Below are 20,199 nucleotides of genomic sequence, written 5' to 3' on the forward strand. Positions count from 1 at the left end.
AGTCTGTAAAACAGTGTAGTTTGTTGGTTTTCTTGGTGGTTTTTTTTTGTTTTTTTTGGGCGGTTTTTTGTTTGTTTTTGAGAATTGCTTTCATGTGCTTTTTAAGAAGTCTTTTAAAATTAATTGAGCTAGAGGTATACAAATGAAGTTCTTATTCTTAGTAAAAACTTGCATTTTGGTTTGGAGGTTATTTGAAGTATGTTTGTCCTGATTTAGCACAGTGTAGTGGCACAGTGGCTGTAGGGCAGAATTACTCATGCAATAGTACATGAACTTGATTTACTGAATATCAAGGATTAACTTTTCAATTAATTTTAGAAATTAACTCAATATTCCTTTTGAGTTTGGAGATATAACTTCCTTATTTTATGTTCCATGGGGGTGTGCATACAGATCGTTCTTAATGCAAAAGTATGCAAGTAAAGCAAAACCTTAACTTCTGAGGACCTTTAAAAAATTTCTTATGCCTTTTTAAAAATAATGAAGTGTTCCTTGTGATCAGTTCCTCTTTAAAAAAAAAAAAGAATGTTAGAATGTTGGATACTTTCTTCTTGTAGGTTTTCCATGATGTTGCCTATAAAGCAAAAGACCGAAATGATTTGTTGTCAGGAATTGATGAATTTTTAGACCAAGTGACAGTGCTGCCTCCAGGAGAATGGGATCCATCTATACGAATTGAGCCACCGAAAAGTGTTCCTTCCCAGGTAAAAGGAAAAAAAAAAAGTCCAGTAGAGAGCTCCCATGGTTTTTACTTTGAAAATGCCATTTCCCAATGCAAGTAAATTGGGTACTGAGTATAAATTTCAGTAAAGCATCAGGAAAGCCCCTACATCCATTTGGAAGAAAGAGTGGATTGTCCATTTAAGTTACAGAAAAAAAAGTTAGATCAATGTTCTGCTATGCTTTTAAGTAAATTGTATTTACTATATTTCCTTTTATAATGCTGAAATGTGTTCGTGTAAGATCTTGGAGAATTGGTCCAAAATAGTACCCGAGTTCATATTATAAATGTTATTACTAATCTAACAATGATCAGCAAGAATATTGTAAGTCTTAAAAACTTTTATTTGCATACAACATTGATTGAAATGTTTTTAATGTATATTGGCTAGCATATAATGTTCAGAGAAAGTTTATGACATAGATAAAAATGGATCATATTGCTCAGTTGTGATACAGGCTTAGCATGAGAGCCGGGGAAAGCTGGACCTTAGAGGGACTCTGATTTCTTCCTTTTATCCTTCTTCACAACTGAGGGGAATTCCTGCCGCCAGGCTCGAAAGTGGGGGGAGAGACCAGTGCTCTTGATTCAGAAGGCTGATGTTGGTGTTGAATTCAGTGGTGGTTTGGGTGAGTGGGTGGAACTGAAGGGGTGACAGCAGTGCAGTTTATTCATGAATAGCCTGAGGCTACCACTTAACTCGTTTCCAAAATAAGCAGGGTTCGCAGGGTTCGGGGGTTTTTGGAAGGCAAGCTTGGCCAAGAAATTTATGAGGAGCTGGTGAGCAGCTTGCTCAATAGGGCAATGACTTCTCATTTATACTTCAAATAATACTGTGTGTGTCATAAAGCAAGGTCAGTTTCTGTTAGAAGGTAGAGGCTTCTGCTCTGGAAATGGCTGCGAAAAAAAATCTAAAGATTTCTAGGCCTCACGGTTGAGCCTCTACTATGTTTTGAAAAGGTAGGCTTTGTTTCATCGTGTCTCAGGGACATTTCTTGTAGAAAGAGGGAAGATTAATACTGTTGTGCAAGGTACTAATAAGGTCTTTTTGGGATTGTTGTACAGTTCTAGTCGTCTGTACTCAACAAAAGATGAATTTGGCAAATGGAGGACTGCTGATAAGCTGGGAATATGAAAAAGGTTTGGAAGGCATAGAGTCTCTGCATGCTGTCTTTGAATTACGCTTTTTAGTGTGTAAAGGCAGTCTCAAAGTTTGATTTCCCCCCCCCCCCTTTTTTTTTTTCCTGTAGGAGAAAAGGAAGGTACCTAAATTTCCAAATGGATCTACTCCTACAGGAGAGACTCTTAAAGAAGAAGGCCATCATGCTGGACCTGAACTTGAGAGAACTGGAAGGTGTGTTCACTTCCCTAAATACCAGCTACCATAAAAAAATAAAAGTGATAAATCTTCACAGTTTTTAATGATGATATTTGAACATAAAAAATCATGGTATAAGTGTCAGAGTGCATCCTTTTTCCTTTTCAAGTGTTGGATTCTTGCCCATAAATGCCAATCTGCTTAAAGCATTTTCAAGCCTCTGGCAATGTTTCTCAACACATTTATGAAGGATTTCATATAAGATGCTGCCTAATTTAACTAACTGACTTTTAAGAGTTGGGTTTTAATTTTTAATTGTCAAGAGCATGCAATTATCATAATTATAGCAGGAATATACAGTTTTCAGTATTGGGCTAGGTACTAAAAATTTCCATTAACGCAAATCTGTTTTATTAAACATGTACGAAATGGAGCAACAAGGAATATGAAGTGGCAAAAAATACTTTGGTATTGGTTAGGTTACAGTTTTGGTTAGGTTTCTTCCTTTAGATCTAAAATAAAATTGAAATAATTTCTTTCAGTTGAGTTGCATTGCTGTTCTCTTAGTTCTGAAATACTTGCCAAAAAAGTCCCCAACATTGGAAATAGATTAAACCTTAATATCGCATATGAGAGAATAGAGATTAAATTAACTGAGAAATTCTGGAAAAGATGGACAACGTTGTTACCCCAAAGGATAAAGTTCCACATGAAATGCATCTTTCTCATACCTTTGCAAGAAGGACTTTACATCTGTGTTGATTTTTACATTTTTGGATTTGTTACACTTACTTTTTGCCTTTCTGCAGACAGTATGTGGAGCTGAGAAGTTAATTTCTGCTCACAAATTATCTCTAGATGAGACTATTGTTTTTCTTAGGAATGGATTTTTTTTTTTTAATAAATTAAAATCAATTTTTTGTAGGTGCAAATTTTACCTGGTATTTGGGAGTCTTGAAAATTTTTTGGAAACTGCCAAAAGCTTTTTTATGTCTTGCTAATACCTTACTCAGTTGAACTGACTTACATGTTTGGTTTTGTATTTCCATTTGTAGGATATCTCTATATTCCAGATGAAAACACTGTTAAAAATTATAGACCTAAATTTATTTATGGACCTAACCATATGTATGTAGGGAATTCGAATCAAAAAGCTACAGCTACTTATTGGAGTAATAATATTGAAATGTATCAGTGCAGTGGTCTTGGTTGAGGTTTAGCATATTTCTTCTGTTCCTTGTTTTGAATATTGTAAGACAGATTTGACTTAAAACGTTATTTAGGTAAATTGTTTGCAAAGATTTTTTTTTCAGTATCTAGCCCATATACAAAAATACTTAGCTTTTAAAAATGTGGATAACCTGCTTGATTATATTTGGTATACTACTGAAATGGAATAGATAAGATTCTCATTTACATTTTAAACTGTTATGCTTTAATCTGGATTATGAAATAGCTAATTTGTGCTGGCAATAGGCACTGGCAGTCATGTGTAGCCCATAGTTTTGAACTAGCTAGAATCCTTTAGTGTACAGTTTGACGAGTTTCATCTCACCTATTTAGGCTTTTTGGTGGTTTGATACTTGACATCCAAAGGAAAGCACCTTTTTTCTTGAGTGACTTCAAGGATGCATTAAGCCTGCAGTGCCTGGCCTCGATTCTTTTCCTATACTGTGCCTGTATGTCTCCTGTAATCACTTTTGGAGGGCTCCTGGGAGAAGCTACACAAGGCAGCATAGTGAGTACAAAGAATGGTAGTGGCCAGGCTTTTAGACCTTCAGAGGCAAGTCACTGTGTGCATTTGTCTCATTTATTTATACTTGTATTTGAAGAATTTACCCACAGCACTTGATTAGCCTGCCCAAAGCAGATCTTCCCCAAAAGGTAATTGCTGTGGAAAATGTGGGGAACCCATGTGAACAGGAGAAGATGCACAGTGGAGGTAAAAAATGTTTATCCTGCCTTATTGGATGAATGGCTTCATGAATTGAGAAAGGGCTTGCATTGCCTTCTTTTTGGCTACTTAAAAATAATGAATAGCAGTAAAGGTGCACCATCCCACTAGGCCTACTTTAGGCAAAGTCAGAGGCTCAAGGTGGATAGCCAAGAACATGTACTGGCCTTGAGTAGTAGGCCTACGAGGATGATAATGCCTGCAGTCTATGGGTAGCAGTCAATTTTGTATTTAAATAATGGACAGGATATGTATACGCTTTCACTAATAGTATGTTGTTAACAATAAAAGAAAGTGGCTAAGGTTTATGAGCAGAAAATACTCTTCATTGTAAATGACTTGAATATAAACCATACACATACAAAATTTTGGTAGTGTTATGATGGGCAGTAGTTAACACCAGCACCTTTTTAACCAAAATATCGTTGCGCTTTGGTTTTTGGAGCAGGGAAAGAATATTTAACATGAGCAATGTTAATAGCTTAGTGTTTGTGTCAATTGGCTTGTGAGCAAACTAGTTTGAAGTGTATTTTCTGTTCTTAAATCTATCACAAAGAAACAAGGCTCTGCCCTTTTGGGGGAGGGAACGATGTATTCAGAGATGTCCTTTACAAATTTTAAGATTCTGTTAAAGCTTATGATGCTATAAAATTTTCTTGATACTTAGATCAAGTTTTTAAGCTTGTACTGCGTTAAAATTTAGTTAACTGTTTTATCTCTTTCAAGTAATGCTGTTGACTCAGATTTTTGTTTGTTGATGTACCACTTCAAGCTGATAGCAAATACAGAAATAAATTCTATCTTTTCTGTGTGCTGTTTTTGCCACTCTAAATGTAGGAATGGTTATCAAAATGCTGATGTAATTTTTGAATGTACGTCATGTATAATTATGAAAATATGCTCCTTTTAAAGCTTGATTCTTAAACACCTTCTTTCTTTTAGCTATCTGGAATTATTTGCGGGTTTGTTCCTGCCTTCAGATACTTGGTGTGCATCATTGAACATAAAATTTAGTTACTGCACACACATGTTCAAGCACAGTAGCTGACATTGTAAGGTACACAGTTTGTGTTTGAAACCTTCCCTCACATTCCCAGAGGTCATCACCTCCACAGTACTCCTGTCCTTGCCACCCTGATTGAGAGCCCCAAGGTTAATGCATTGACTAACCAAAAGCACTAATTCAAAGGTAATAGAACAAGAGGCTGGGATTATATATATTTTTTTTCCTAATGTAATGAACAAAGGGCTCAATTTTTAATAGCCCCAGTTCAGCAAACCATTTTGCCCAATTTTAGATGCTTTCCTGAATTGGAGCTTAAGTTTGCATAAATATTGTTTTCTTAGGCTTGCATAATTGCAAAATAGCAAACACTTAAAAATGCCACCAGGAACCCTTTAATCTGTAATCCATGACTTCTTATAGTTGTAAATGGTGTAGTTAACTATTTTCAAATAACTAATCATTTAGGATCTAGATAGTCCTGCCCCTCTCTTTTGAGGTGCATTGTAATTTTTTTTTAGTAGAAAATGTTATAGTAAAGCATCTAATTCAAGAACTGAAGTAGATATCTTACTTCAATGAAAAGAAATGCATTACCAGGTGGGACACTGGTTTACTGCTCATTTATTTTTGGTGTCATGTATACATAAACCAATATTGTTCAGTAATTTCCCCTGCACCTCTGCCTGTCAGTTTTTTTCTTTTGTAATGCTTGGTTGACTGATGCAGGTTTGATACGGCAGACCGTATCATGTTTTGGTACAGGTATGTTGCAATATGTGTATCTATTTTCTTCAGGGAGACAGATAATTCTTTCTGTAAACTACATGCGGAGTAACTTTTTTTTCTTTTAAATTTGTAGTAATTGTTGGTATGTTTTTTCTTCATAGCTAGCAGGACTAGTAACTTGTTCTCATGGTTTTGGATGGCTTTATGTTTCTCAAGAGTGAAGTTTTCAAAATGTTTTGTCTGTGGTATTGTTACAGCAAAACTGTGTTAAGTTATTTTTGTCTCAAACATCAATATTAATTGCAGTGCTTTTACATGTTGTCTTGTTTCTAAGTTAATGCATCCTAAAACTGTGTTTATGCAGATGTGATGCTAAACACCACCCTGAAAGGCACCATAGTTACAGCAGTTTCTTTTCCCCCAAACAGAGTGCAATAGAGTCTCTCTTTGGAGCCTCATTAACTGGGATTGCCTATTCTCTCTTTGCTGGGCAACCTCTTACTATTTTGGGGAGCACCGGACCGGTTCTAGTGTTTGAAAAAATATTATTTAAATTTTGCAGGTAAGTGATGTTTGTATTAGCTTGAAACACTTTCTAACTTCCTTGCCTGTTAGAGTAGCTGTAATTGAACGCAGATGTGTGTTAAAAGTGCGTGTCCCTGAAGATGTAAATGCAGCAGCAAGAGACTGAGAGATGGATGTGGTTTGGCAAAGCTGTGAGGCATTGGTGAGCCTTAATGAGAGAATCAGTGATAAGAAGTGGCTAGGACTTAAATAGAAGTTATGTTCTGACTGTGTGGAGATGTTGGCTTTGCTGCAGGGGTAAACGGGGATTGATGTGCCCTCTAGGGGAAACGACCTAGGTAGTTTTGGAAAGGTCATCCCCATGATGCTTCCCAACCTAGGTAGTTGCACCCTCAATCCTAGAAACACCTTGCAGCGTCGCTTTGCTTTGGTAGAAGATGAGACAGAAAAGTTTCTCCTTCCTTCAGAACTAACATCAAGGACAAGAAAAGTGGTGAATACTTACAGACCTTGGCCTCGGTATCTGTTTTCAAAGAGAATATAGTATAGGTGACTTTTGGCTCAGTTAATACTTTTGTTTCTTTCTTCACACAGGGATTATGATCTTTCCTACCTCTCCCTGCGAACTAGCATTGGTCTGTGGACTGCATTTTTATGCATAGTGCTTGTAGCTACAGATGCCAGCAGCCTTGTGTGTTACATCACTCGATTTACTGAGGAAGCTTTTGCAGCGCTTATATGCATCATATTTATTTATGAGGCATTGGAAAAGCTTTTTCATTTGGGAGAAGTGTATGCCTTCAATATGCACAATGATTTGGATAAACTGACTTTATATTCGTAAGTATCAAGTTTCTATCCATTAGTAAAATGCATAGGGAAAATGTTTATAGTATAGAGACACACCGTTTACTAAACTGCAATGTGTGCCTCTCCGTAGAAGGGTAGGAGGAATGCTGGGGTGGCATGGGCATGAGAAACCTCAGAAAAATTCTATTCAGGATGCTGTGGAATTGAATTTTCTGTGTTAGCTATGGGTGGTTGGAAGGGATGAGGGGCTGTGACAATGCCTGCTTTAATTGCAGCTTTATTAAAGGTCAGCCTGGAGATTAAAGGTCAGAACAGGAGTTCTGCTGTGCCACTTCTAGAAATCATGATAGTTTACCGCACCTGGGTGAGGATTATTTCCAGGTAGCTGAGGCATGGAGAGCTTCTGCAGCTTTCACATGCTATAAATAAGGACTTAACATCTTTAAACAGTGTTTCTTTCTACAGTAATTACGGGGAATACTTGACTTTTAAAAAAATATTTTTGGGAGAGAGGAGGAGAATAATAGAAAATACAATACAGCTTTTTTTTTTTTCCTAAGTAGAACTATTAGTTCTATTCATCACAGTAACTACCAGTAAAACTATCAGTATAAAAATAACTTTATTTAATTTAAGGAATGCAATAAGCAAGCTATTTAGGGAAATCTTTTTTACTTTTGATTTATTTCTGTGGCAGTTGTATATCATCTACCTGTGGTGGGTTGACCTTGGCTGGATGCCAGGTGCCTACCAAGCTGCTCCATCACTCCTCCTCCTCAGCTGGACAGGGGAGAGAAAATATAACGAAAGGCTCATGAGTCAAGATAAGGACAGGGAGATCACTCAGCAATTACTGTCACAGGCAAAACAAACTCGACTTGGGGAAATTAGTTTAATTTGTTGCCAATCAAATCGGAGTAGGGTAATGAGAAAATAAAACCAAATCTTAAAATGCCTTCCCCCCACCCCTCCCTTCTTCCTGTGCTCAACTTCACTCCCAAATTCTCTATGTCCTCCCTCCGAGTTGTGCAGGAGGATGGGGAATGGGGGTTGCGGTCAGTTCATCACACCTTGTGTCTCTGCCACTCCTTCCTCCCCAGGGGGAGGACTCCTCGCACTCTTTTCCTGCTCCAGCATGGGGTCCCTCCCATGGGAGACAGTCTTCCACAAACTTCTCCAACGTGGGTCCTTCCCACAGGCTGCAGTTTTTCTTGAACTGTTCCAGCTTGGGTCCCTTCCATGGGGTGCAGTCCTTCAGGAACAAATGGCTCCAGCATGGGTCCCCCATGGGGTCGCAAGTCCTGTCAGCAAACCTGCTCCAGCCTGGGCTCCTCTGTCTCCATGGGTCCACAGGTCCTGCCAGGAGCCTGCTCCAGCACGGGCTTCCCACGGGGTCACAGACTCCTTTGGATCCGCCTGCTCCAGCGTGAGGCGCTCCACAGGCTGCAGGTGGATATCTGCTCCACCGTGGACCTCCATGGGCTGCAGGGGGACAGCCTGCCTCACCATGGTCTTCACCACAAGCTGCAGGGGAATCTCTGCTCCAGCACCTGGAGCACCTCCTCCCCCTCCTTCTTCACTGACCTTGGTGTCTGCAGAGTTGTTCCTCTCACATATTCTCACTCCTCTCTCCAGCTGCTTTTTCGCAGCAGTTTTTCTTCCATTCTTAAATATGTTATCACAGAGGCACTACCACTGTCGCTGATGGGCTCGGCCTTGGCCAGCGGTGGGTCCGTCTTGGAGCCGGCTGGCATTGGCTCTATCGGACATGGGGGAAGCTTCTAGCAGCTTCTCACAGAAGCCATGCCTGTAGCCCGCCCTGCTACCAAAACCTTGCACACAAACCCATTACACTACCTTTTGGTGTGCAGCTGTACCATTTCTGAATTAAAACAGTTTGCTTGTATGGTGAAATTAGCATTGAGTGCTTTTTATACCATGTGTCTTGACACTCTGTATTTTTTAGTTTTTGATGATGTGCTTAAATGCTGCTTTATCTTTTGCTGCTCAGTGTGGAGTTTCCAAGCTTATGCTATAGTTTCATATATATGATGAATTGGGTTACCAGTTCACACCTGCCAGAAGGAGGAGATCCTGCTAACTGTTGCTGAGAGAAACTGCTTGTTTCACGTAGTTTAAACCAAATCAAAAGCAAAGCTGTTCTTTGATTCATCAACAACACACATTTAACTGTCAGTCAGAGATCCATGCATCCAGTATCAGTAATACAGCAGATAGACCACAATGCAAGACACCTAAGAAATACTAGTAAGAACCTACACATTTTTAAATTGTCTTCTATTACGAATCCCCAAAAGTTCTAATCGCACCCACACCAATATTTACTCTCCAGCCCCAGACAAGTGGGTTACAGTCTGACACCATCTTTGAGAAGCACAGGTTTCTCTGCTCGTGCTCCCTTCCTGTTGCAGATGCGCGTCTTCCAGCTTTATTTGTACTCTATCGTCTGTTAAGTCACACACTGGTAGGGGAGCCCCCTGCGAGGTGACGTCCATACACCCGAGGTGGGAGTCCCTGCTTGTTGTGCCCTGCAGTCAGTCCCTAGTTGGAGGGCAGACTCCTCACCGTCCCGCTGGGCAGCTGCTCTGCCTGGCCGAGGCAGAGATCGTCATCCACGCAGGGTGACTTCTGGCAGTGTCAAACCAGGTTGTGACTATTGTGTTTCCACTCCAGGATCTCTCCTCACTTTTACAAGCGTTCGTGCTTCTTTGGTACTTGCTTTCAGGATGATTTCTCTTCCCCTTCCCCCCGTCTTTTCGTAGTTCCTTTGTTACTATTTAATCCAGCTGATGGTTGTCATCTTTCTCTTCAACGTGATCAGTTCTGAGCAAGCACCCTCTCAGACTGCTGCTTGTATTTCATTCACACGTGGCATTTACGCTCACGTTCCTGTCTTAAGAGCTGTTAAGACCAGGCCACGTTGCCAGGAGCGGGCCATGGGACTACTCTCACTTCTGAATTTCCCCCTTTCTCCTGTCTGCTCATCCTTCTGTTTCAGTGGTTCTGGGACCTCAGTGGACCCCTATGTGAGCATGTTAAATTCACTAATCTGGCAGAAACTGTACTGTAGGCCTTCTGACGCTTGCCACCTGATTGTGTTTTGCTATGCTAGCATAGGCAGGCTGTGAGGGTGAAGAGAGGAAGGTGTAAGGTGTAACAGTTCCTTGGTTTAGCTCTGTGAGGTGTCACACATGTCTTTCAGGACATGCCACAGACTTCAGCTTTTTTTTTTCCTATTTTTTTTTTCTATCACAAAGCTGTAGGAGATCCGGCCTTTTACAATTGCCTTCCCTCTGCATGCCCTCCCTCCCTCCCACTGCCCCCCCCCCCCCCCGTTTTTTTTTTTGTCTCTGTTCTCCCAATGGGGAGGATGGTGTGGAACAAGCATCTTCAGCTAAGTGAGCCAGAAGACAGTCTCAAATACTCTTACATTTTCTGTTTTGTTTTTTTTTTTTTTTTTCTTTCTCTTCCTGGATTTCCACTTACCTATTTGGTTGCATCCTTTATCTTCATTGCATTTGTTGAGAAATTGGTCTGTCAGTCTTCCTTCAGCATGCTTGTTCATGTTACTGCCTTGACCAACAACTGAAGATGCTTTCTTTTCATCTCATCGTACTACTGTTGCAATTCCTTTCTCTTCTGATGATTCTTAAGTTACTCTGCTTGCAACTACCTTATAGGAATAATTGCTTTCCAATCTTCTCCTATTTCCTGTTACTTTAGGATTCAGTTATAAAAAGAAAGTATATTTACTTATTTGTTTAAGTTCCCTAAATGTTGTGCTTCACAAATCTAGGTTCTTTTTGCCCATGCATGTGTAGTGCTTTTTCCTTCTTTACCTTCACATGATCAGGATGCAGGTTTGCCCTTCCATGGTTCTTTGTTTGTTTTTTCAGTATCTTAATAAATCTCATAGAAAAAGACTTATTTCTTGCTTATTATCCGTTTCTCTTCTTCTACATAAATGTTTACATGTTGAGCTTATGATTTGGTGTACTTGAATAGCTTTATTTGAAAACATCCCATTAAATCAATATTCAGTGTGTTGTGTTTTTTTTTTTACTGATGTGTACATCTGTCAGCCTGTCTGACAGGATTCTGCAGTCCAAGTTTGCAAACCATTACAGCAGGGATGGACACTTCTACTTGTTCAAAAAGTTATTAAAAATCTGTGGATGCAGTTGATTTAAATCTGAGCAGTTTATGCATTTGTATCTTCAGTTAGCCCACTACATATTCAAAAATGGTGTCTTAATTCAGGGTGACCAGTTTTGGTTATGTGTAGATCAAAAGGCATGCAAAATGGAAGATAAATGGCTAACTCTACCAAAATTTTGGAGAAGACTCAGAAATGTCTAGAGGCTAATGACATGTCTGGTGTGAAAAGGAGTTGCTGAAACTGTCTTCTACACTAATTTTTTAAATGATATGGTTTCCATCTCTGTTTTCTCTTATGTTGGTGTACAGTAGGACTAATTGAAGTTTAAACCATTGTAGGATGCATAGAAATCTAAAAACCTTACTTTGTACACAGCCATAGAAAACTATTTGTGCCAAGTTAGTCTAATTATATAGAATCTTTAGAAATAACCCAATATATGTTAGGGTTGTTGGAAGGTGGTGTCATTTGGATTTTTATCTTCATCTTTTTATTCACAATATGTAGAAGTCTGCATATATTATATATTTAATTTTATTTTTCAGGTATCATTTTATTTAAAAACTGGCAGATCAATCATATAGTTAAGTCAACGTCTTGCCTGCTTCTAATTCTTTAAAATACATAGTTTGGTTTTTTTGGTCTAGTCTGTTAAACCTCCTGAGCAGTCGCTTCTTTGGTTCTTCATTCCCCCCTGCCCCTGTTCGTGTCATGTAAGGAGGAGCCTGGTACTCTGCTTCTTTCATAGAAGGTTGGGCTAAACTCTGGTTTAAACCCTTCAGGATTTTAAGTTACTGTGAATCACTGTATTTTGGCACATACAGCTTAAAAGCATGTAAATTAATTTTTTTTCTTCCCTTCAGATGTGTGTGTTCTGAGCCTGAGAAACCTAGCAATGAAACTTTGCAGGTGTGGAGGAATATGAATAAGTCTGTGGAAAATATAGCATGGAGTAACCTTACAGTTTCTGTGAGTATCTAAAAGCTATGTATGTATAGGGGTGTGTATGTATGTAAGTATGTATAAAAAATAAATACCCATACAGTACCAGTCTTGATGAATATTTTTCATCTGGTTTCTTTCTTGATTTGAACCTGGACTGTTTGCTTTAAAGCTGTATGTTTGAACTCTTTTATTCCTCCATAATGCTTTAAACAGTCATTGTAGTGGTTTGGATGAGCGAGTCCATGGCAGTAAACATCTGCTTGAGGTAGCCATTTTAATCCTGCTAGGCAGAACAGTCTTCTTTCTGAAGTGCAGATGAATGTGATGTGGTGAATAAATAGGAGATTGCTTCCTTCAGTTTCCTGGAAAGGATGAAAAAATATTTTTAAGAAGGTGTGAAGATGGAATCTGCAGTTAAAATGTGGTAGCAAACACATTTCATTAGTTTGTTAGACACTGGTATAAAACTACAACAGAATCAAACAAACTACCTAAATATTGATTGGAAGAAAATAATTATTTGGAAAATTGAAGTTAAAAGAAAAGGGGAAGAGCTATTTGAAGGAATAGGCTTGAAAGCATTACCTTCTGAACTGGGTATTTCATAACAATATCTAATTTTGTGGGTAGGTGAAGAGGAGGAAAGCTATCATGTGGAAGTGATACTGAAGGCTTTTAGGAAGAAACATTTTTGCTGATTGGTAGTTCCTTGGGTGGGATTCAGTTGCCTAAATGCAGGTGTCTGCAGCTGCTTTGCATAACCTGGCATCTAGTTTCCACCTACTTCTTGAGTGATTTGGATCTACTATAGATTTTGTCTTGCATTTGCTAGCTGTGTGTGCCTACTTTGGCCATCTTAGGCTATCCAAAATGGCAGTAGGTATCTGTGTATGGGCTTTCCTTGTGTGTGAGCCTAGACATTCACACTGAAAGTAGAAGACGTTTTACACAGGAAAAAATACTGTGAAAAACCTCAGTGCTTTACCTGAGTTTTAGCTGTAGTGTTTTCTATGTACCAACAGTGGCTCCTAGTCTACCATAGTCACCTAGGATAGCAGTTTCTCTTTAGCTTATTTTTTTATATTTATTTTATATTTATTATTTATTTTATATACCTTTTTATTCTATTAAGCATCTTTAGTCTTTCCAGAGAGACAGAACTGATCCAGAATTTGGTGGTGCTTATAATCAAAGTTGATTGTTAATAGGGAGAATTTTTGTCCTAAGTTAAATTTTCAATAAAATAACCCGTTGAAAGACTAGGTTGTGGCAGTGCTGCTTCCAACTATTTCATTTAATGGCTTGTTGTTTCCTTATACTCCCTGTGTCTAATTCTTTGCTTTGCGTTTAAGTGAGCCTTTTGGGTAGGGATTGCCTGACTTTTCTTTTCTTTTCTTTTCTTTTCTATTCAAATTCATTATTTACCATGCTTTTCTACTTTACTAGAAATTTTTTTTCTTACAGTTGGGTTAATCTCATTTTGTAAGAGTGTTTTTTCCTTAACTATATCAGGACAAAACAAAGTCAAGAACAAAGAGGTGGGAGAAACTGAGCACATTTTTTTTTTTTCTTTTTTTTTCTTCCCATGTTCATCAGCTTGAAAGTTGGATAGTCTGCTTTTCCTGGGCTTAGTCCTCAGTCTCTATTTATGCATTCAATCTTGTGATGCTTTGAGAAATAGAATAGAAATGAGATGAATGTAAAGAAGTTGTTTCTTCTTGGGCACCTCCCAGCATTTTGGCATCCTGAAATAATCAGTGATAGATACTGTGGCTCTTCTAGAAGAGATACCACACATTTTTGGCATTTCAGGATGAGGTAGCGATGAAGGAAAGAACCCTCTTTTTGGGATTGTGAAAGTTCTCAGGTGTGTTTTATATTGAAAGGATACAAGTTAGGTTGAATGTACTAAATGAATAAAACATAGAAATTTAAGGAGTTCTTCTCTTTGCAGGAATGTTTAGAATTTCATGGTGTGTTTCGTGGATCAGCTTGTGGCCGTCACAGACCATATATTCCAGATGTTTTCTTCTGGTCTGTCATACTATTCTTCACAACATTTTTCCTCTCCTCTTTCCTGAAGCAATTCAAGACCAAACGCTATTTCCCAACTAAGGTAATTCTGATTAGGTACTATTGTTATCTTGTGATAAATACATTAGTATAACTTAACGGAGTTGAATTTTTTATTTTGCTTCAGAACTTTTTATTGAGAGAGTCCTGTTAAGACAGAAAAAGAAATTAAAAACAGAAAATTAGCTAATAATTCTGAAAATGAAGACATTAGAGTAAATAAATCGGCTGCTGAAAATTCAGTGCTTAGTCTCTACTTTCCCGTAGTTACAAGATGTTCTAAACATTAAAAGACCTAAGCAGTCTGTCTCCCCATATTAATGGGTATTGCCAGGTATCATTTGGAGAGATAATATTGCTGCTGTTTTCATCACGTAGCTGTACAATACAATTGATTGCTTTCCCCAAACTGCTGATGTATCAAGGGTTCTGAGTGGTTCCTCAGAGGATTACTATTTCTAATAGAGGCTAATATAATGATTATCCTTGGGCTGATTTACACAACTTAGTTCTGCTAGCCAAAATAAAGTGGTTAGATCTTCTCTAAACCTCAGTTGATTCCTACAATGTATTCCTGGTGTTTAATAAAGTCACCTTTGATAACCTGAATCTGTTGCAAATTATCCCCCTCCTATCTATTAAAACATCAAATGTATGAATGTTGATTTCGGAACAATTCAGTGATGTTACTAAATTAAGCTACAAGAGACTAGCTGTGATGGCCCAGCCTCCCAGTAGGGTTTAGAGGACAGGAAGATGAGGGAGGAGTTATTTTAAGTAATTTGCTGCTTGCAGTAGATCATTTTAAATGAGATAATTGCATGAACAGTTGTACAGAGTACTTCCTTCTGCAACTTCATGCTATGTTGGCAGGCAACTTAAATTTCAAAATAAAAAGAGAAAGTATATCTAATATTCAGTGGTGTAGTATAATATAAATATTCATAGGGGAGAAAATTGTCTTTCTATACATGCAAATTATAATGATGAAAAAGCAAGAATTAACACAAGTCTTTTCTTTATAGGTGCGTTCTACCATCAGTGACTTTGCAGTATTTCTGACCATAGTTATCATGGTTTTGATTGACTATCTTGTAGGAGTACCTTCTCCGAAGCTTCATGTTCCAGAGAAATTTGAAGTAAGAAATAAAACCTTTTAAAAAAATTAACTTTTTAAATGCTTACAGTTTCATAGACAGTAGAACAATGGAATTGTGTGGGAACAGAAATTTATCTTTTTTACTTACAATGTAGTTGATGAAGTAATCTCCCTTTTCTGTTTTGGATGCATGTGTCATCTGACAGAAAAGACTATGCTTTATATTATAATATCACTGAAAAGGAAGCTTTCTTTTGTGCAAATGTGCAAAAATGAAGGAATGGAATGGATTTGTTTTTTTTCATATAAATGTAACATGTAACAGCTAAATCAGAATTTTGGTCAAAGCTATTGGGGGGAAAAAAATCTAAACACATATTTAAGAGGCTGTTGATCTGTTCATTGCAGCTGTTTGTAGCAATACAATCTGCATTTTATCGTAGTCATTTAATTCTTATTGTTGATGTTTGTTTTTTCAGCCCACCCAAAAAGACCGAGGATGGTTCATAGATCCTCTTGGAAGCAATCCTTGGTGGACACTCTTGATAGCTGCTGTTCCTGCCTTACTCTGTACCATTCTCATTTTCATGGATCAACAAATAACAGCTGTTATTATAAACAGGAAAGAGCATAAGCTGAAGGTAAAAGTCATTTTCACAAAACTCTAATGTTGTGTAAGTCAAGTTTATTTTAAACCAGATTCATTTTGCAAGTCTGTGAAACATTACCAACAGCTACTAAATAAATGTATATACTGATTAGTAAAGGACAAATATAATTTTGTGGACGCTCTCAAAGTATCTAGCTTTTGTAGTTATCTGTTACTTACCAGCTGAGTTATAAATATGGTATCATATAAATAGAAAGTTTATCAAATAATTTGTTCACTTAATTTTACAGAAAGGCTGTGGTTATCATCTTGATCTGCTCATGGTTGGTGTTATGTTGGGGATATGTTCTATCATGGGCTTACCGTGGTTTGTTGCTGCAACTGTCCTGTCTATAAGTCATGTTAATAGCCTGAAAGTTGAATCTGAATGCTCAGCACCAGGAGAGCAACCAAAGTTTTTGGGAATCCAGGAGCAGCGAGTGACAGGATTGATGATTTTTGTCCTGATGGGGCTGTCAGTGTTCATGACTTCTGTGTTGAAGGTAAAAGACAGTTTTTTCCAAAATATTTATATTTTCTTTGTACTTTTAATTTTGATATTGTGGTTAAGCATTTCATAATGTTACAAAGTTTTATTATGTTAAGTAAAATATGCCTGGACTCATTCTCAAATTGCCTTTTAAACAACAGGTGTTAGTTGAATAGAAATGAATGGGGCAGATGTAAGAAAATGAAACCTGAGCAAGCTGGAAAAGTAGTGAGTGGTGAAGAAAGCAATCTTTGTCCATGTTACCTGATTTTCTTGCCAGCTATTTTTTAGTTTCTCAAGTCCATGTTACCTAAAATAGTTCTTCTGAAGTTTTTATGTGAGTGCAGAAATGGAGAGAGGAGTGTGATAAAGATATAAAGTTACTTGAGTGGAAGTAATGTAATGTAGCAGAAGAAACAGAAACATCTGGTTTAAAAAGTGATCATCAGAAGTGATATTGTTCACTTCTCATTCTTATCTTCAGCTTATTAAACTTCCTTTGATGTTTGTTTAAAGTATTTAAAGATTATAAATCTTATTTAAAGATTATCTTATGCATCATCACAGTGTAATCGAGATTTTGTGGCCTCAGTTTACACTTTGTCTTTTAGTTTTTATCCATAGTGCCCTTCCGAAGACTTACTGGAAGAAAACCAATCAGTTCAGTTGGCTTTTTGCTCAGATTTGAGTAAAATCCATTCAGCTTCTGCTTTATTGTTTCACATTCAGTAGTTAAAAAGAGAAATGCAAAAACCTGTCTCTTTGTTGACAAAATAGCAGATATGGCATAAATTGCATAATTGCTAATACCTTTGAAGAACTTTGTAAAAGTCTGTTTAAAGACAGATCACAAGTCATTTCAGAAAAAGGTAGCTTCTAATGGCTGTTTAAGTTTAGAAAACAGGAAGAAATAAACCTATGAACACACAGCTACAGTTTAGTAATTAGAGCTACATATTACAAGTTCTTAATAGTTGACCATTTGTATGTGTTAATGTAAAAGCCTGAAAACAATAAGGCAGTAGCAGTTATTAAAAATGAGTATTCAGATTTGACAATCTCTGGTTGAAAAGCTACCAAGAGCTCAGCTGCATAATGCAAATGATCAGAATCAGAAGCAGATTAAAATAGATTTATTGTTGCTTAAAAGCAAAAGATAAAGGTGCTCATTGCTGAAGCTAGATGTTTACCCCACGCTTCAACAGCTGATTCTTAGAAACTAATACCTTTATTTTATTTTTTTATGGAACCAAGGGTAGTAGGAATAGGAATGGAATTATTACTATTTGCTCTTTATGAAATGTTTTTCTTTTTCAATATGAATGGTTGTTATTGTTCAAAAGAAGGAAGGAGAAAAAAGCCTTGCATCTGTAGGTTGCTGTGCTTTTGTTCTATGTATGGATTTATACTGATTTAATGCAGTAGAAGTTAACATAAATGTAAAAGTATTAGCATTTCAAATTATAGAGCTTACAGTGAAGACACTAGCTTTTTTATATATAAATGTATATACGCATGCGTGCACACACATACATGCAGTAATGAATCCCTAAGGCACAGTTTTATTCCACACTATTGAAGTTTCAGTAAAGGCTTTTTTTCAGGCTTGATAGCAGCTGTTTTTATTAAGATTTCGAATTCTATCTTGGCTGTCCTTTACTCAGGAGTTTCATGAATACAGGAGCAAAGAAAGCTTCACTTGCTTTGTGTAGGCTGCAGAGGTTTGATGCAACTGCCACTGAAATCAGTGGACAACTTCATTATCTTAGTAAGCTTTAAATTGATCTTCTTATTAGAGCAAAATTTAGCCCTGAATAATCAGCTGATTTTCATAGCTCAGTAGGTATGGTGGGTTTTTTGTTTCATCTGTTCCAGAAATGCAAGATTAGTGGTCAAAAGTAACACTTCATATGGCAATTTTATGAAGTTGATAATCTCAATACAGTTCCTATCAGATAGCAACATAAAGCAGCATACTTAGCATTAATAGAAATCTTGGTTGCAACCTAGAAAATTAAATACTGGGCAGTCAAGACTGAACTACTTTTTTAATCCTGGTGATAGCCTTGTTAGCTCTAGATTTTTTTTTTTTTTTTTTTTTTGCTGCTCAATGATGCATATATTTTCTCTATAAATAGCCTCAGCTTTTACAGATTTCACTTAAGTAAAATATAAAGTAAAAAATAACTTGGTCCATGTCTTTCACTAATACGGACTGCTATGTTATGCCATGTTGATTCCACAAGTAACTGTGTGGGTATGTTTTCCTCTCCAGTTTATTCCAATGCCAGTTTTGTATGGTGTCTTTCTTTACATGGGAGTATCTTCATTAAAAGGCATTCAGGTAAAGTCTGATTTTAATGAGCAATTGCTAACACTGAATGAAAAGGAAACTAACACATTACTTTATGTCAGCAACGACAAAGTTAGCCCATATTGTCTGAATAGTACGTAGGATAATTTCCTGAGTGTCATGTTCAGATATTTGTTCTTACCATGTTGTGCCTTCACTTCTCAGTTCTTTTGCATTTATTCTTTCAGTAGCGTAGCTGAGCAACAAATTTTCTGAAATATTCTGAAGTTTTATAGTAATAATGAGAGGTGGGAAAAAAAACAACAAAATGGTCCCCAGCCCCACCCCCTTGAATGTTCAGTGCCCTTCATTAGTATTTTATTTGGGCTTAACTTATGTGTCTGGAGTCCCCTAAAAATGTTTATTTCCTTCTGGAGGGGAAGAAAATAATTAACTGAACGATGATTTTGTTTTTCAATGCAGTTTTTTGACCGTATAAAACTGTTTGGAATGCCTGCCAAACATCAACCCGACCTGATTTATCTACGTTATGTGCCACTCTGGAAGGTCCATATCTTTACAGTTGTTCAGCTCACTTGCCTAGTTCTGCTGTGGGTGATTAAAGCCTCTGCAGCTGCTGTTGTTTTCCCTATGATGGTAAGTTATCTGTTTTACAAGTTAGTAATTTTCCAAGGGTACGTGCATCGTCCAGGATCCCTTCAGAACATATTTGCTGCCTTAAGAAGGAGGGGAGTGGGAAAGAAGCAAAAGAACCCGTAGTGCAAGTTCACTTTTGAAACACAAGGACTTATTTCATTTCCTGAAAATAAGCAATTCAGTTGTGAATAGCTACTGAAAGTGGAAATTATTTAACTTTGTGGTAAGATAATACTAGTACTACAAAAAACGGCTTCAGTTAAAGATTCTGAATGTACTGAAAGAGTGCGTGCGTTTTTGTTCACTTAAATAGTTTTATGATTCCATTTCTGGTTCCCTTAAGGTTCTAGCATTAGTGTTCATTCGCAAGCTGATGGATTTATGTTTCACCAAAAGAGAGCTTAGCTGGCTTGATGATCTTATGCCAGAAAGTAAAAAGAAGAAAGAAGATGACAAAAAGAAAAAAGAGAAAGCAGTAAGTGTGAAAACAATCAAACTAAGCATGTAGTAAATTACTAGAAAACACTCAATGAGACTTAAAAGAATTTTAAGTGGCCTGAGCATATGACCTTATATACCAAACACACATTTTGAAATTCTTTACTAAATTCTAGAGGAACTATTACTGGCGATTAAGTTAAGGAAAAATCACTGTTTCAATGATGCTATTGTGAACTATGACTCTTTATTTGTGATTAAAATTAGCAAGCAAAGTGGAAAGAAGCAGTTTTTAGCACAAAATGTTGCTTTCTT

The 20,199-nt window shown here is 37.3% G+C and overlaps 1 protein-coding gene across 7 annotated transcripts in view; it reads left to right on the plus strand.

Annotated features, from left to right (window-relative positions):
* Positions 1 to 20,199, plus strand: part of SLC4A7 (solute carrier family 4 member 7) — a 100,472-nt gene that overhangs the window by 70,161 nt on the left and 10,112 nt on the right. For all 7 annotated transcript variants that reach the window (XM_087770908.1, XM_087770913.1, XM_087770923.1 and 4 more), the window contains 13 exons: positions 558 to 704; positions 1,972 to 2,075; positions 3,603 to 3,777; positions 6,154 to 6,287; positions 6,845 to 7,090; positions 12,104 to 12,209; positions 14,140 to 14,301; positions 15,284 to 15,397; positions 15,837 to 15,998; positions 16,258 to 16,509; positions 18,772 to 18,840; positions 19,273 to 19,446; positions 19,790 to 19,921. In XM_087770908.1, the coding sequence (XP_087627034.1) occupies positions 558 to 704; positions 1,972 to 2,075; positions 3,603 to 3,777; positions 6,154 to 6,287; positions 6,845 to 7,090; positions 12,104 to 12,209; positions 14,140 to 14,301; positions 15,284 to 15,397; positions 15,837 to 15,998; positions 16,258 to 16,509; positions 18,772 to 18,840; positions 19,273 to 19,446; positions 19,790 to 19,921 (1,977 nt within the window). The remainder of the gene's footprint in view (positions 1 to 557; positions 705 to 1,971; positions 2,076 to 3,602; positions 3,778 to 6,153; positions 6,288 to 6,844; positions 7,091 to 12,103; positions 12,210 to 14,139; positions 14,302 to 15,283; positions 15,398 to 15,836; positions 15,999 to 16,257; positions 16,510 to 18,771; positions 18,841 to 19,272; positions 19,447 to 19,789; positions 19,922 to 20,199) is intronic.

Source organism: Nipponia nippon, unplaced genomic scaffold, assembly GCF_047370975.1.
Source record: "Nipponia nippon isolate SJK-2023a ecotype South Korea unplaced genomic scaffold, ASM4737097v1 scaffold_1, whole genome shotgun sequence".
In the NCBI taxonomy this organism is placed as follows: domain Eukaryota; kingdom Metazoa; phylum Chordata; class Aves; order Pelecaniformes; family Threskiornithidae; genus Nipponia; species Nipponia nippon.